Genomic DNA, 13,305 nt, shown 5'->3' with positions numbered 1-13,305 from the left:
TTGACCCTTACAACTTGAAATCTTTTCTAAATAATCTTGGAGACAACGACTCTGAGATGGAACACAAGTCTACCCCCTTTCAGCTACACAAGACCAGAACAGTAAATTTCTTCAGACTCACATAAACATGGATGATGGGAAACCGTGACTCGTAAATGGTCTTATGGTGGTAAATTTACATCTTGGAAGGGCTTGCAACCGAGGGACAAATCAAGATCACTGCTGAAATCGTGATCATAGTCTTTTTCAATATCCTTTTTATCATAGTGTTTCACTGATTTGTAACATATCTTTCTCTTATTTTTTCCCATTTCACTTCTTATTTTTTTTCTTCCCTTGATTTCCATTTCCTCTACCTCTTCTTTTTGAATGTTATTATGTCTTTTTTTGTAATAATTTTATTTTATGCATATCCCCTGTAGGAAACTAGTCATTTTTGACATGGTACAGCCCACTTTTTGCTTGGTAACTGATGTGTTTTCGACTGGAAGTGCCCTGCTAACCAGGTCCACAGTGCCAGAGCTCTTTCCCTGAACTGCAATTGTTTCCCCCAATTGGCAAAACCTTGAGCACCCTCTGTAAGTCCCTAGTAAATGGTACCCAGGGCCGGAGGAACTAAAGAGGGCCCCTATGGGCAGCAGCACGAATTGTGCTACGCAGGATGAGCACCATGCTCAAGAAGGAAGCTTCAAAGGCCTGCGGTCTTTGTAATGCGACCCCAGCCTCTGCGCTTAGCAACCGTTGGCACCAACGGGTTCAAACCCCACTTTTGGTGGGAGAACAGACAGGAAAACGTAGGAAGAATAGTAGGTGTGCCCCCCTTCGCCAACTTCAGCGCTCTGATGCAGGAGGCAAAGTGAAGCACATTTTTTAGTGCCCACCATTTTGAAGATATTTGGACTTATCCAATCAGGTCTAGGGCTATGCCCCCCTCCCATAGGAGGGTGCCATAATGGTGGGTGTGGGCACCCCAGGTAAGGAACCCATTGGTCCTTTCCTGTTACTCCCCTGTAATGCCCTTAAATCTAGTATTTAGGTGTCTCCCCAGACCCTGAAATCAGATTCCCGACGACCTAAAAAAGCCTGTACACCGAAGAGCCACAACAGCACGAGAGAAGAACCATTAACTAACTCTGCGCCAGCCATGATGGCCGGTCTGCTGCCTTTCGCCTCTGCTACAGAAAGACACGTCCGGCAGACCCAGCGACATCCCTGGGAGGGCTGCCTGCCTTCGATAAATACGGTACTTTAAATCTCCAATGGACAGTGGACCTCTCCACAAGAAACCATCTACAAAGAAAAGAACTCTGCCCTGAAGAACCACTAACTCACCTCTGGATCCACCTCTTTACCATGTATGATGAAAATAACTCCTGGGCAATCAAAATAGAACAGGCAATGTGTACAACAAATAATATAGGGAGAACGAAAGGAGAAAACGAAAAATATATTCAAGAATTATTTACTCTTTAATAGTGCATTGTTAAAAATGCAATAAAAAAAAATTAAATTCACATTCATAATAACATAAATTTATACATTCAAATAAAACAAATTAAAAAGTGGCAATGTCTTTAGATTTTTCGACGCGCGTTTCGGCGTTCACAACGCCTTCTTCAGGAAATAGCCACAGATATATCTGAAATTAATAAAAATACATACTCAATATCCAAATAAAATATTATCAATAAAGCAATGACAATCGTCAACAATTGTATATACATATAACAAGGTCTTTTCATTCTGGAACGATCATATTTCATATACCAATGGTCTCCCTATGTATAAAAAAACACATCATATATACTGTTTTAATCTAAGTGCTCATGTCTCACCTATATCTATAAAGAGGAACCATGAATGGTTCAACAGAAAAGAATGTAGAAATAAAGGACCGATATAAAAGCACACATTTTTATAAAAAAAAGTAGTTCACAGTGGATTAAAACATCATTACTGGGGACAATACGTGTGAATGACGGACTGCACCTCAGTTATAGTCAATCTAATTAATTAATTAAAAATGCTCCAAGAGAAATGCTCCCTATCAAGGACTAATCTAATAAGATATTGATATGACATCTTAATTATTGTATCAAACATAATATCTACTCTTATTAAAGAAATGGACTTTCAGAAAACATGAAGTTGAAGATTCTTCAAACAGAGGTCTGTAGTCTGTATCTAGGATTTATACAGAATAGATAATCTGAAAACAACAACATGCTACATATATCTAATTTAAAGAACAGCCTGATGTACTGGTTATATATGGTATCTAGCAATCCAATGATTGCTTATATGTGAAAAAGATAGTTGGCAATTGTCATGAGTAACTTGATTAATGTACCTTCTCTTCCTATATATATGTAATTCAGTGATGCAGAGACCAACGATAATACGGAAGTTGCTGGTCCCTTCCTTGGACACCCTCCGAGACCGAAATAGACGTCCGTTTAAAATCTACCAACAGATAAGGGAATCCGGTGTAATAATCTAAACTCACTTTGATCAAGATAAAAGTACAAAAACGGTAACTCTTATACTTGATGTTACCTGATATGTACTCTATTCTCCAAGCACACAATACAAAAACGGTACAAAACGATAACTTTGGAAATAGGTGTAACCTGATATGTACCCAATTCTCCAAAACACGCAATACCACTCCGATATGTATAGTGATGGCGTGCTTACACAAATATGGCAATTTTAAAAGAGAAGAAAAAACAAGCAGTTGCCACTCAAACAGGATTGCGAAAAACAGCCAGTTTCAATGCATAGCGTAGTAAAATGTTTGAGCCATTGCAAGCAGTGGGTGTCTTTACCAGACACCCACAGCCTGAGTCCAAGTGGCCCAACAGTCCTCAGTAGGTTCCCCAGCGCTTCTGAGCACAAGTCCACTGTGGGCTGAGCCTTGCTGGACTCCACCTCGACGCCTGCAGCCTCAACTTGAAGACCTCCAACCCCCCCTCCCTGACAACGACCTGCCCGGTAAGCTGTTTCCCGACGCCTAAGGGCACCCCTGCAGTGGAAGCACCTGGGTCTTGGGGATCCTTACCGACTGTGTACCTATGTCCCCTAGCATCTCTACTTACCTGGATAGCTGTGGGTTTTCTTCATCCGGCCTCCTGGCCTGAGCCTGCAGCCTTTCTTCAATTTCCATCTCCCCCATTGAATTGCATTGGCGCCCTATGCTGTGTTGGCACTCTGCCCCTGGCTGCTGCAGAGAGTTTAAGTTTGGTACTGCCTTGTGGCTCCCCTTGTACTTACCTTAACCCCAGGAGATCGACCCATGTCGCCGCTTTACTCACCTGTGAGCAGCGCATGTTTGAGAACCCCAAGTCGCCATTGGTTAACATTGGCACTGACTCCAAATCGGACCTCTGCACCCAGCTTCCCCTGTGGCGCTGGTATTGCATTTTTTGTGCCAATCTGAACCATGCCTGGTGTGGACCTGAAGGCAGAAGACTGGAACTGTTACTTGTGTACTTTCATGAAAAAACACATTCTTGTTTTCCTCCATAGGTTAATACTGCAAAGCTTGTCCTGAAAAACATACCTTTTTTCCAACATTTTGGTCTTAAAATAAATCTTGAAAAAAGCTTATTTTTCCAAAATTGCTGCGGATATCCTTTGAGTCGTGACATTTATTGGTCACTGTGTGCATAACAAATGTCTTGCACTCCTCTGTGTTGGGCCTAATGCTGCTCCCCATCTAACCACAAATAGAGCACTTTGGGTTACATTGAGCCCTGTACACTGTAGAAATCTCTGGACTCTGTGCATGATATAACCACCTAGTGGTATACCATATACAGAGCCAGCTCCCTACACTGTAGGAACATGGTAACATGAATTGTATGCATGTCCCACTTTTAAATACCAAGCAGCCTACATTCTGGACTAGAAGGCGTACGTTGGGGTAACTTAGTAATATTTAAAATGAATGTTTTTACCTGTCAAAAAGGGTTCTTTTACAGGTCTCACTGCTGGGTTAAACTGCAGCAGTCGGGCTACAATGGTGGACCTGATGCTGTTTTCCTCATCACACTAGTGAATGGCATGGTAACTGCTGCAGTCCCCAGCTTACTTTTCACTTTCTGTGCCATGGCTGCAGGTTCTACACCATATACAATGACCTTATAAGAGTTAAATATGCCAGTCTGGGATTACCCAGTTTCTACATGTTTTAGGTGTCAGAATGCTTACACTTGGCATTTCGCTTCACTTCCAGAGCCTAAACATCAGCAATAAAATTCAGAAAAGATGCAAAAAGAGGCATTTTCTCAGTGCAGCATTCTTTTGCTTCGTACCTACAGCCCCTTTAACAACCAACCCTAAAATCAACACAGTTCCTCCCTTTTGTCCTTGTTGCCTGTATTTTTATGTCTGGCTGAAGAGCTAAAGTCTAGACTTTTCATGAGCTTCTTGCTTTCTTTAAACCTAGGATGATGAAGAAGCTGGTTTATTGGAGCTCTTGAAATCTCAGATTTGTGACAATGCAGCACTTTATGCTCAAAAGTATGATGAAGAGTTCCAGCCATATTTGCCTCGTTTTGTTACAGCAATCTGGAATTTGTTAGTTACAACAGGTCAAGAGGTCAAGTATGATTTGGTAAGTGCATATTTTTAAACTTGAATCAACAATGAAACCATAGCATTGTACCCAAAGAAGCATAGTAGGGTTGTCAGTCTTTTCCTTAATTATTACCCCCCACCCCAAAAAAGTTTTTACCAACTCCAGGTTGCTTAAGGTTTTAGCTAACAATTTCTGTATTCACACATTAGATGTTGCTCAGGACCTTCAGCTACTCAACATGGAAAGTGGCATGCCTTGCAGCAACTTGGGGTCTTTTTTTTCAGAGTTAGATATTCTACCGGTATAAAGGAAAAATTCTAAATGTTTCAAAATATGCTATAACATCCGTTCATTCTTTGAGAAATTATCTGAAATTATGTATTGAGAGAAAGATTTCCAGTTATTTCATTAAAAGCTTGCTAAAGTGCACTAATCTCATGATTTAAAATAAAAAGGAATCTTGCTGGCTGAGTAAGCAGTTTTTTTTTATCTTCAGTTTTGTGTTCGAGAACATCAAAAGTTCTCAACAAAAAGTCTGATTGCATACAATTGCGTTTTCTTCCAATAGCCACACGGTTCTTAAAGCAAACGTCAACGAAAAAACTCACAGGGTGAGTGCTTTTTAAGTATGGTACTTAGTGGCACCGCAGAGGGGGGTTGAAATGTTTTCTTCAATACATGGGTATGTAAAACACTTTGGAGGAAATACGATTCTCATGTGGGCCTCTTAGCTGAGAGCAGTGTAATTAAACACACGTCGCGGGATGAAAATGTAGCCGTCATGTTCTGCTGGAATAGCATGGTCTTTAAAAATGGACAGAGTAACTGTTCTTCTGAACGTGATAGGTAGGTTTTTTCCATAACTTTGCTTCAAGCATTGTCAAGTTACAACCACTATGTCTTATTCTCTTAGAAGGTGGCACTACTACTGGTCATATAAAATTGGAATTCAGAATATCTGTAACCAGTCAATGATTGCTAACTAAATAATTTCATGTGAATGTTATGTTTCACTAACCCAAATCTTCAATGATAAGTATGATTGTGAACTACTACTAATTGTCTGGACTGAAGTCTGTGTACAGAGATTCCTGAGTATGGGAGACTAGGTGCTTGGTGTGGCATGTGCCCTCTTTGTAGCCAGCTTAGCTCAGCCTAAGGCCACAGACTCCACCTTCAGGTACATGCGCAAAGGTACTGCATACACAGAAGGTTGTATGGGTGTACTCTGGACCCTGGGAGACTGAGCTCAGGCTATGGTCTAAGGCTCTACCTGACAACCATGGGACTAGGTAAAATCAGATGCTGTTCTCACTGGTCTCTAGTAACAGCAGGTACTTTACAGGACAGGAGCAGTGGGCACATGGCTCTCTGATTTAACCTTAATTTTAATTGATAATCACTGCATCGTCTCTTCTATTTTCAGTGCCATTTCTGATTAGTGCTGTGGAAAGGCTCTTAATGAAATAAGTTTTTTTCCTTAGGTCACATATCCACTCCCGAGGTTGCTTCCTGTATCCAACACCAGATGTTCTCTGGGTGCTCCATAATTCTTTCAAAATAAATTTACCAATATTTAAATTCAGAGCATTTTGTAGGACATCGCTAATTTATGCCTTTCATTCGACTAAGTAGACTGCCATGGCATTGTAATCTGCACTAAAACAAATACTTTACTCTTTTTTTTTAAGCTGTTCTCAGTCCAAAGTGCCCATCTTGGTTGTACACAGTCTACAGCTTTTACTGGACACACCTTCTCTTGAAACCCCGCCTATTTCATTGTTTGAAGCTGCTCATCTCATGGCATTTCAGTTCATGCAACCATAATGTGCTACTTTTTGAACTAGAAATCCCTCCACCTTTTAGCAAGCATTGACAAATTCTATTGTTTACCTTTCGGACCTATTTACTTTGATAGTGGTTTTTGAAGCATTGACAAATTCTATTGTTTATCTTTCGGACCTATTTACTTTGATAGTGGTTTTAGAAGCATTGACAAATTCTATTGTTGTTTACCTTTCGGACCTATTTACTTTGATAGTGGTTTTAGCAAACATGTACAGTATGACCCATGTTGTGTAGAATGTTTAAAAAAGAAGTCATTTTGTAGGCTCGCACAACAAGCATGAATGTCTCTACAGAATGATGCAGGTATTTAGATCATCAAAAAAAAAAGTGCGAGTGAGCAGAAGCAATATGAAGGTGGTGTTTGAATACAGAGGAAACCAACATAGGTGGAAGCAGTAACACAAGGACATAGTGTGCTGGGGGAGTAACAACGGGGCCAGAGGAGGAAAAGCAAGCAGAGAGGAAAGTGAAGTGGGATATCAAAATTACAGTAGAGTGCAATGTGAAGCTATGGAGAGAAGCAGAGTGAGAAAGCAACCAGAGGGGAGAAGCACACAAGGCCGCGCAATCACTGGGAATGGAGAGCAGTATACAGGCAGCGAAAGAGCAAAACGTGTGTGGCATAGGTGGGAGGGAGTACAGGAGGGAGACATATGCACTTTTGTAAAGTGGAATTTGTAAACAAAGATAAAAGTAGTGCCTGAAAAGTGAACAGTGGAAAGACACAAGTAATGTGTCTGTGCTCCATGGGGCGGGCAACCATATAAAAAGGATGTATTGCCCACACAAGTTGATGAATAAGAAGCAAGCAAATGAGTGTTAATGAAGCCAACCACTGGATAAGCTGTGGGCTTACTCTAAGCCCATTGTAAGTAGGCCATGTGTATTGCAAAAGACGACACATGCTCGGTCTAGCATGCTAGACCTAGCAAAATGCATGTATGTAAGCCAGTAGAGGCGATTTCTTTTTTTTTTTTTACTTGTACATTCCCGAATTAGGAGGAGCCTGTCATGTTTGAAAGGCCACTTTAGGCAGAATCTTTATTTTTAGTTGTTGGGTCAGCTGATAGATGGTCTTAATTATTTGTTTAGCAAATTTAATTGGTTAGGATGTGTCTTTTGAAATGTTTTACTGGTCAAGCAGTCTTAAAACTATTCTTATAACTTTATTCATTAAATGTTTAGAAGACTGTGTTTACGTTGTTTTGCTAGTAAATTATTTTCTAACATCAAATTCATGAGAATGTTTTATGTAGTGAGCCATTTATATTTATCGTGCCTGCCCTAAAGCGAATAGACTCCTGAGTGACCATTATGAATGCACATTGTAAACCCTCTTATGAATATTTCTTTTCCCCAGTTGGTTAGTAATGCAATTCAGTTCTTGGCGTCTGTCTGCGAAAGACCTCATTATAAGCACTTGTTTGAAGATCCAAATACTTTGACGAGTATCTGCGAAAAAGTAATTGTGCCCAACATGGAATTCAGAGGTAACATATCAAAACGAAATTTCTGAAACACTTGTCTTTTAAGAATTAATAGGCTGACGTATCAGTAGGTATAACTGATTAATAGTAAAATTGACAAATTATTTGATGGGTTGAGATTAGTTTACATTGTTTTTTATTAGTTTGTTTTTTGCTTACATTTTGCTGTTCAGCAATCCAGATTAATCTTACCTGTTGCACATTGTATGCCTCCATGACACGCAGTCTTGCGCAGGAGACCACTACCTGCCCTTTTCTCAAACCTTAATTACAAGAAACTGGTCAATGTTTTACTGCCTCGTTCATATATTTTGTGGGTTCTGGATATAAAGTCTGATAGAACAGCAATACTTGTCATGTGTTTTTAGTTAATTGAATTTATTTATTTATTTTTATATTTGTAATGCTCATGGCTGCCTCCGCAACGAGGCGTCCCAGCGCAACCAGAAACCAAAGGCATGAGCATGGGAGACCAACTCCATGCTTAAACGTCGGACTATGGAAATAGCCAGGTTTTTATGGTTTTACGGAACGCCACAAGATTAGGAATAACTCTAATGTGAGCCGGGAGCGAGTTCCAGAGTTTAGCTGCTAGGAGGCGAAAGGAGCGGCCCCCTGCCCTCGCTCTCTGAACGAGGAACACAAACCAGTGCAAGGTCGGCAGATCTCCGTGAACGCCCAGGCACATAGGGCATCAGCAGGCAAGATAGCCCTAAAAAGGCTTGGTGCGTCAAAATCTTGTATGAAATGCACAGCACCTTAAACTGAATGCGTTTTTCGACAGGCAGCCAATGAAACTTGGGGAGCACATGCGCCACCGAGCAAGATCTAGGTAAGGCCACCAGCAGGCGCGCCACCGCATTCTGGACCCTCTGCAGGCGCTTAATGCTGACTTTATTAGCGCCCAGGTTTAGAGAGTTACCGTAGTCTAGCCTAGAAAGAATGGACGCCTGAACAATAGTCTGACTAACTTTGGGAGGGAAAAAACCAAGTAGGGGTCTCAATCCTCGCAAGAGCCCGAAGCAGACAGCGGCAACAGCTTTTGTTTGTTTCTCAAACGTCAGTCCGTTGTCAAACCACATGCCCAAGTTCTTCACAGCCTCCTTGGGTAACAGGGTGGGTTTGAGGCGGCCCGGCCAGCACTGCTCAGACCATAGCTCCCGATCCTTGCCAAACAGCAGAATCTCAGATGTACTGGAATTTAACTGTAAACAGTTTGCCACCATCCAATCTGAGATGGCCATCAGATCCTCCTTGAACGTGTCCAAGTTGGCACAGCAGTTTTTTGAAAAAGCAATTCCCAACTGGGTGTCATCGGCATACGACACCAAGGACAGCCCCCTGCCTAGAGCCCTGTTGTACCCCCTGGCGCAGGGCACATTCCTGGGAATGGAAAGGTGGTACCGAGACCTGGAAGGACCGTTCCTCTAAAAAAGACCGGATCCAATCCAAGGCCCCATCCCTAATCCCAACTTCCAGGAGGTGTTCGAGAAGAATCTCATGAGACACCGTATCAAAAGCGGCGCTTGGGTCCAACAGGACCAAGGCCGCCAAGTCTCCCACGTCCAACCTACTCCAGGATGGATTCGAACACTGCTAATAGCACTGATTTGGTGCTATGCCGTGGTCGGAATCCATGCTGTGATGAGTCAAAGATGTTGTGCTGTTAGATACATTTGGATAGAGTGGAATTCACTGGTGCCACCACCAGCTTAGCCAAAAAAGGCAGCTGGGAAATAGGGCGATAGTTACCAGGATCTTCCGGATCAAGTGAAGGTTTTTTTATCAGAGGAATGACTTTGGTGTGCTTCCACGCCCTAGGTACAGAAGCTGACCTCCGAGACCAATTCTAAACTCACAGGAGCGATCAATGAGTGGAACTGGCGAAAGTGGGCATATGACATAGGGTCAGCTGGGGAGCCTGACTTGATTTTATGGCACAAGGCCTCAAATTCCAGAGGCGTCCACAATCGAAAAGATGACACACAGTTGCCCCCCATGGTATCCTCCCCTCCAAGCACCACTTTCTCCATAGGGGGGGGGGGTCGCCTTAGAGAGACCGCGATAAATCTGCTCAACTTTATTCACGAAGTGCTGCGCTAATACCTCACACTGGCGATTGGAGGCTATGGGAGAGGCTCTGGAAGCACCTGCACGCTTCATATTATTGAGCAGGGAGAAGATGGTCTTTGCAGGGTTTGAACTGGCCAGAATCTTGTTGGCTACAAACTCGGCCCGTGCTCTCCGAATGAGCTTGTGATATTGCGGGATAGCCGCCCGATATTCTAATTTTGCAAATGCCTCATAAGAGCTGGGCCAAGCCCGCTCAAGCTGCTTGCAGCCCTTCTTTGCCCGTTTTAGCGAAGCATTGAACCAAGGGTTAGATGGCCCACGTCCCTTTCCACCCTGTTTGGCCGGAATACAGCTATCCAGAACGGCCATCAACCATTCTTGGAAGCACAAATTCTCCCCCTCTATATCTAGGGGTAGTTGAGGTCTGTGCTCAGCAAGCCAGGTAGAAAACAAATCGGAGTCCAACTTGTGCCAAGGCAGTTGGGGCACTTTGGCTGGGCGGATCACATCCACTCTACCCTGCAACTGTAAAGAGAATGTAACCAATGAATGATCAGTCCATGCCTGCGGAACCGGCAGAAACATTTTTAAAGAACAGAAGTTTGAAAAAATGGGGTTTAACAAGTGGCCAGCCCATGTGTACCCTCAAGAACGTGTTGCGACAGCTGGAAGGCCTCTAAGTCACCAAAAAACTGGCCATGTCACCTTTCCCCTCATTCTGAAGATGAAGATTGAGATCCCCCAAAATGGTAGTTTGCAGCCTTACCCACCAATTGTCCAACTTTACTCAAAAGATCTTCTCTAAACAGACCAGAAGGCCCGGGGTGGTCTATAGATTAAAAGGCCAGACATTGTAAAGTTACAACTGAGACTGATTTTGAAAAGAGCACTTTCACAGCCTGCTATCTTCTCCTTGCACAGGCTAAAAGTATAAGCTTCCTTGACCACCACTGCGATACCACCCTCTCTCCCCCCTCTCTGCCACGGAGTCCTGGGTAAGCCATGTTTCCGTTAGGAAAAGGGCGTCAGGGGACTTGTCCGTTAAGAGATCAAACATCTCAGCATGATGTTTCACCCAAGACCGGCAATTCAAACTGAGAAACGTATATTCCATAGAGCCAGGTAGGCGAAAAGGCTGCTCCACTAAATCCAACTTAAAGGCACAGAAATCGCAATGGAAAGTTCGCTCCTGGAATGTCCAGGGTAAAGAAGGGTGCCAATTTATTGTGTAAGAGACCTCTTGTCCAGGGTAATCCATTTGGCGACCTTTCAAAAGGGCCTAACCACCCCAATTAACATAAATCCCTTTTGAAATTAAATTGAATGTTCAATAATTGGCTCATGTAGCATGTAAGTAACAGCTTAAACCAGAGGTTGCAACATGTTCACCTGGAATTCTGACAGCTGCTGTCATAGCAGCTGCATTGTTCTTTATATATTACATATGATATCAACTTTGGTGCCTTAGCCCGGGCCTGAGTAAACCGGCTGGTCCTGAAGTTCAGCTTACTCTTGATATATTTAGTTTCATACAAATCAATCAAGGAGGGCCATATTTACATAGCGTGGACCACACATGTTTTTATGAGCCAATCATTTGTTAGGCTACCCCTGATGTGCATGGCCTTCAAACGTGCATAGTAGGAGTTTGCTGTAGAGCTTGTTTTCAGACCTAGCTTTGGTACTCTAAATGTACAACAGGAGCTAATAGCTTCTTCATCCAATCGGGGCTTTTATATTTAAACCTAGATCAATGGATGGTCCGCAATCCTGGTTTTAAGAGCTGTCCACATACTAAAGCCCACTGACCTATTACCGCAATGCAAACTGTTTGAAAATTGCGTCCAGCAACAGCACATCTCCGTGCACAGTTTTACTTTCATTCCAAGATATTACCTTTTTGTGTTTGATCTCTGTAGCAGCTATCCAATATTTCTATGGTAGTTAAAGGGGTGGTCAAAAAGCAGCAGTGCCTAATTTGTGTAAACCCCTCCAGTGGATTAGCATAAAACACGTAATGCCCACAAATGTTTAAAACCTGCTAAATTTGCCAAATTTCATGAGTTTATAAAAAAAATTCAGTAGTTAGCAGATTGACACATTTCATCCTGCCCCATTGTAAGTGCCCTCACTTCACAAAGTATCTACGAAGAATAAGTTAAGCTCTCTGCCTTTCTCTCGCGTTGGTCGACTCTGCATCGGTCGTTGGAGTCGTGTTCACTGGAATGACATCGCCGTATCTACTTAGACGCCGCCCCTGTGCGCTGATGTCCGTTTTTAGGTCGAGCTGGAGAAAGCAATGCGAAGCATTGCGTCCAGCTCGACAACTAATGTTGCCCGTCTCCTGGGAATCTGAGACCGGGGTCGTGCACGCACGGCGATTGGTGTCTGTGGACGCGCACGTCCAGGCCGGCGCCGTGCACATCCCCTGCCTCACATTCCCTGAAGTGTGCAAACACACACACACACACATGCACAGGCAGGCACACACACGCGCAGGCAGGCACACACACGCAGGCATACACCCCTCCCACTCCCCCTCACCTCACCGGGCTCGCACCATCTGGAACACGCCGGGCTTCTCATGGGAGCCCCGCAAAGCACTCGAGCTCCTCCTGCCAGGCCAGCACGAAGCAGGGCTCTCCCCTTAGGCATGGGAGCCCAGCTGGTCTTCACCCGTGCCACCTCCTGGGACCCGGGACTTCAGCTGCCACTCCGTTTTCGCTCCGGGACTCGCTACTGAAAACGAAACTTACGATGGCGCGCATGCCCAGGCAGCCCCCGCCCTCCGGCATAAAGACGCACATTAGGAAACCAAGTTAGTAATATTAAGGGATTCGCACGCACTGACCAGATTTCAGTAATATCATTAAGGTTCAGTGGTTGCATACCGCATATCTTTTTGGGCTCTAACCTCCTAAATCCGAGTATTATCCGCCTGGTCTTTTTGGTTTAGTCTCCTCTAGCACGCATGCGCTCTCCAATTAACGGAGCGCTGACCACCCTGTCACTGGGTTAGTGGTGCACTCATCCGACGTGATTGTCCCTCACGCATGCGCGTAGTTGTCATTCCCTCAGCCTGTGCCCTGCCACAGAGACCACACTTCCGTGTATAACTTCGAGCTGAAGGAGCATTTCCAGATTTTGGGTCCTGTAGACGGGCACGACCTAGGCAAAGCGGGCGGCTGGCTATCAAGCATTAAGTGGCGCAGGACGCACGGTCAATACAAGGTATGTCTCCCTATGGGTGAAATCGTAATGACCCCCTTTTATCTGTTTCCCACCCACCAGCGAGTGAATTTCAGTCACCGCCCA

At 43.7% G+C, this 13,305-nt stretch overlaps 1 protein-coding gene across 1 annotated transcript in view; it reads left to right on the top strand.

Moving 5' to 3' along the window:
* CSE1L (chromosome segregation 1 like) overlaps window positions 1-13,305 on the top strand; it is a 399,917-nt gene that overhangs the window by 131,246 nt on the left and 255,366 nt on the right. The window contains exons 9-10 of the mRNA XM_078651858.1: window positions 4,451-4,618; window positions 7,791-7,920. Of these exons, the coding sequence (XP_078507984.1) occupies window positions 4,451-4,618; window positions 7,791-7,920 (298 nt within the window). The remainder of the gene's footprint in view (window positions 1-4,450; window positions 4,619-7,790; window positions 7,921-13,305) is intronic.

This window comes from Lissotriton helveticus, chromosome 7 (genome assembly GCF_964261635.1).
Source record: "Lissotriton helveticus chromosome 7, aLisHel1.1, whole genome shotgun sequence".
Lineage (NCBI taxonomy): Eukaryota > Metazoa > Chordata > Amphibia > Caudata > Salamandridae > Lissotriton > Lissotriton helveticus.
This window is presented reverse-complemented; position numbering and strand designations above follow the sequence as displayed.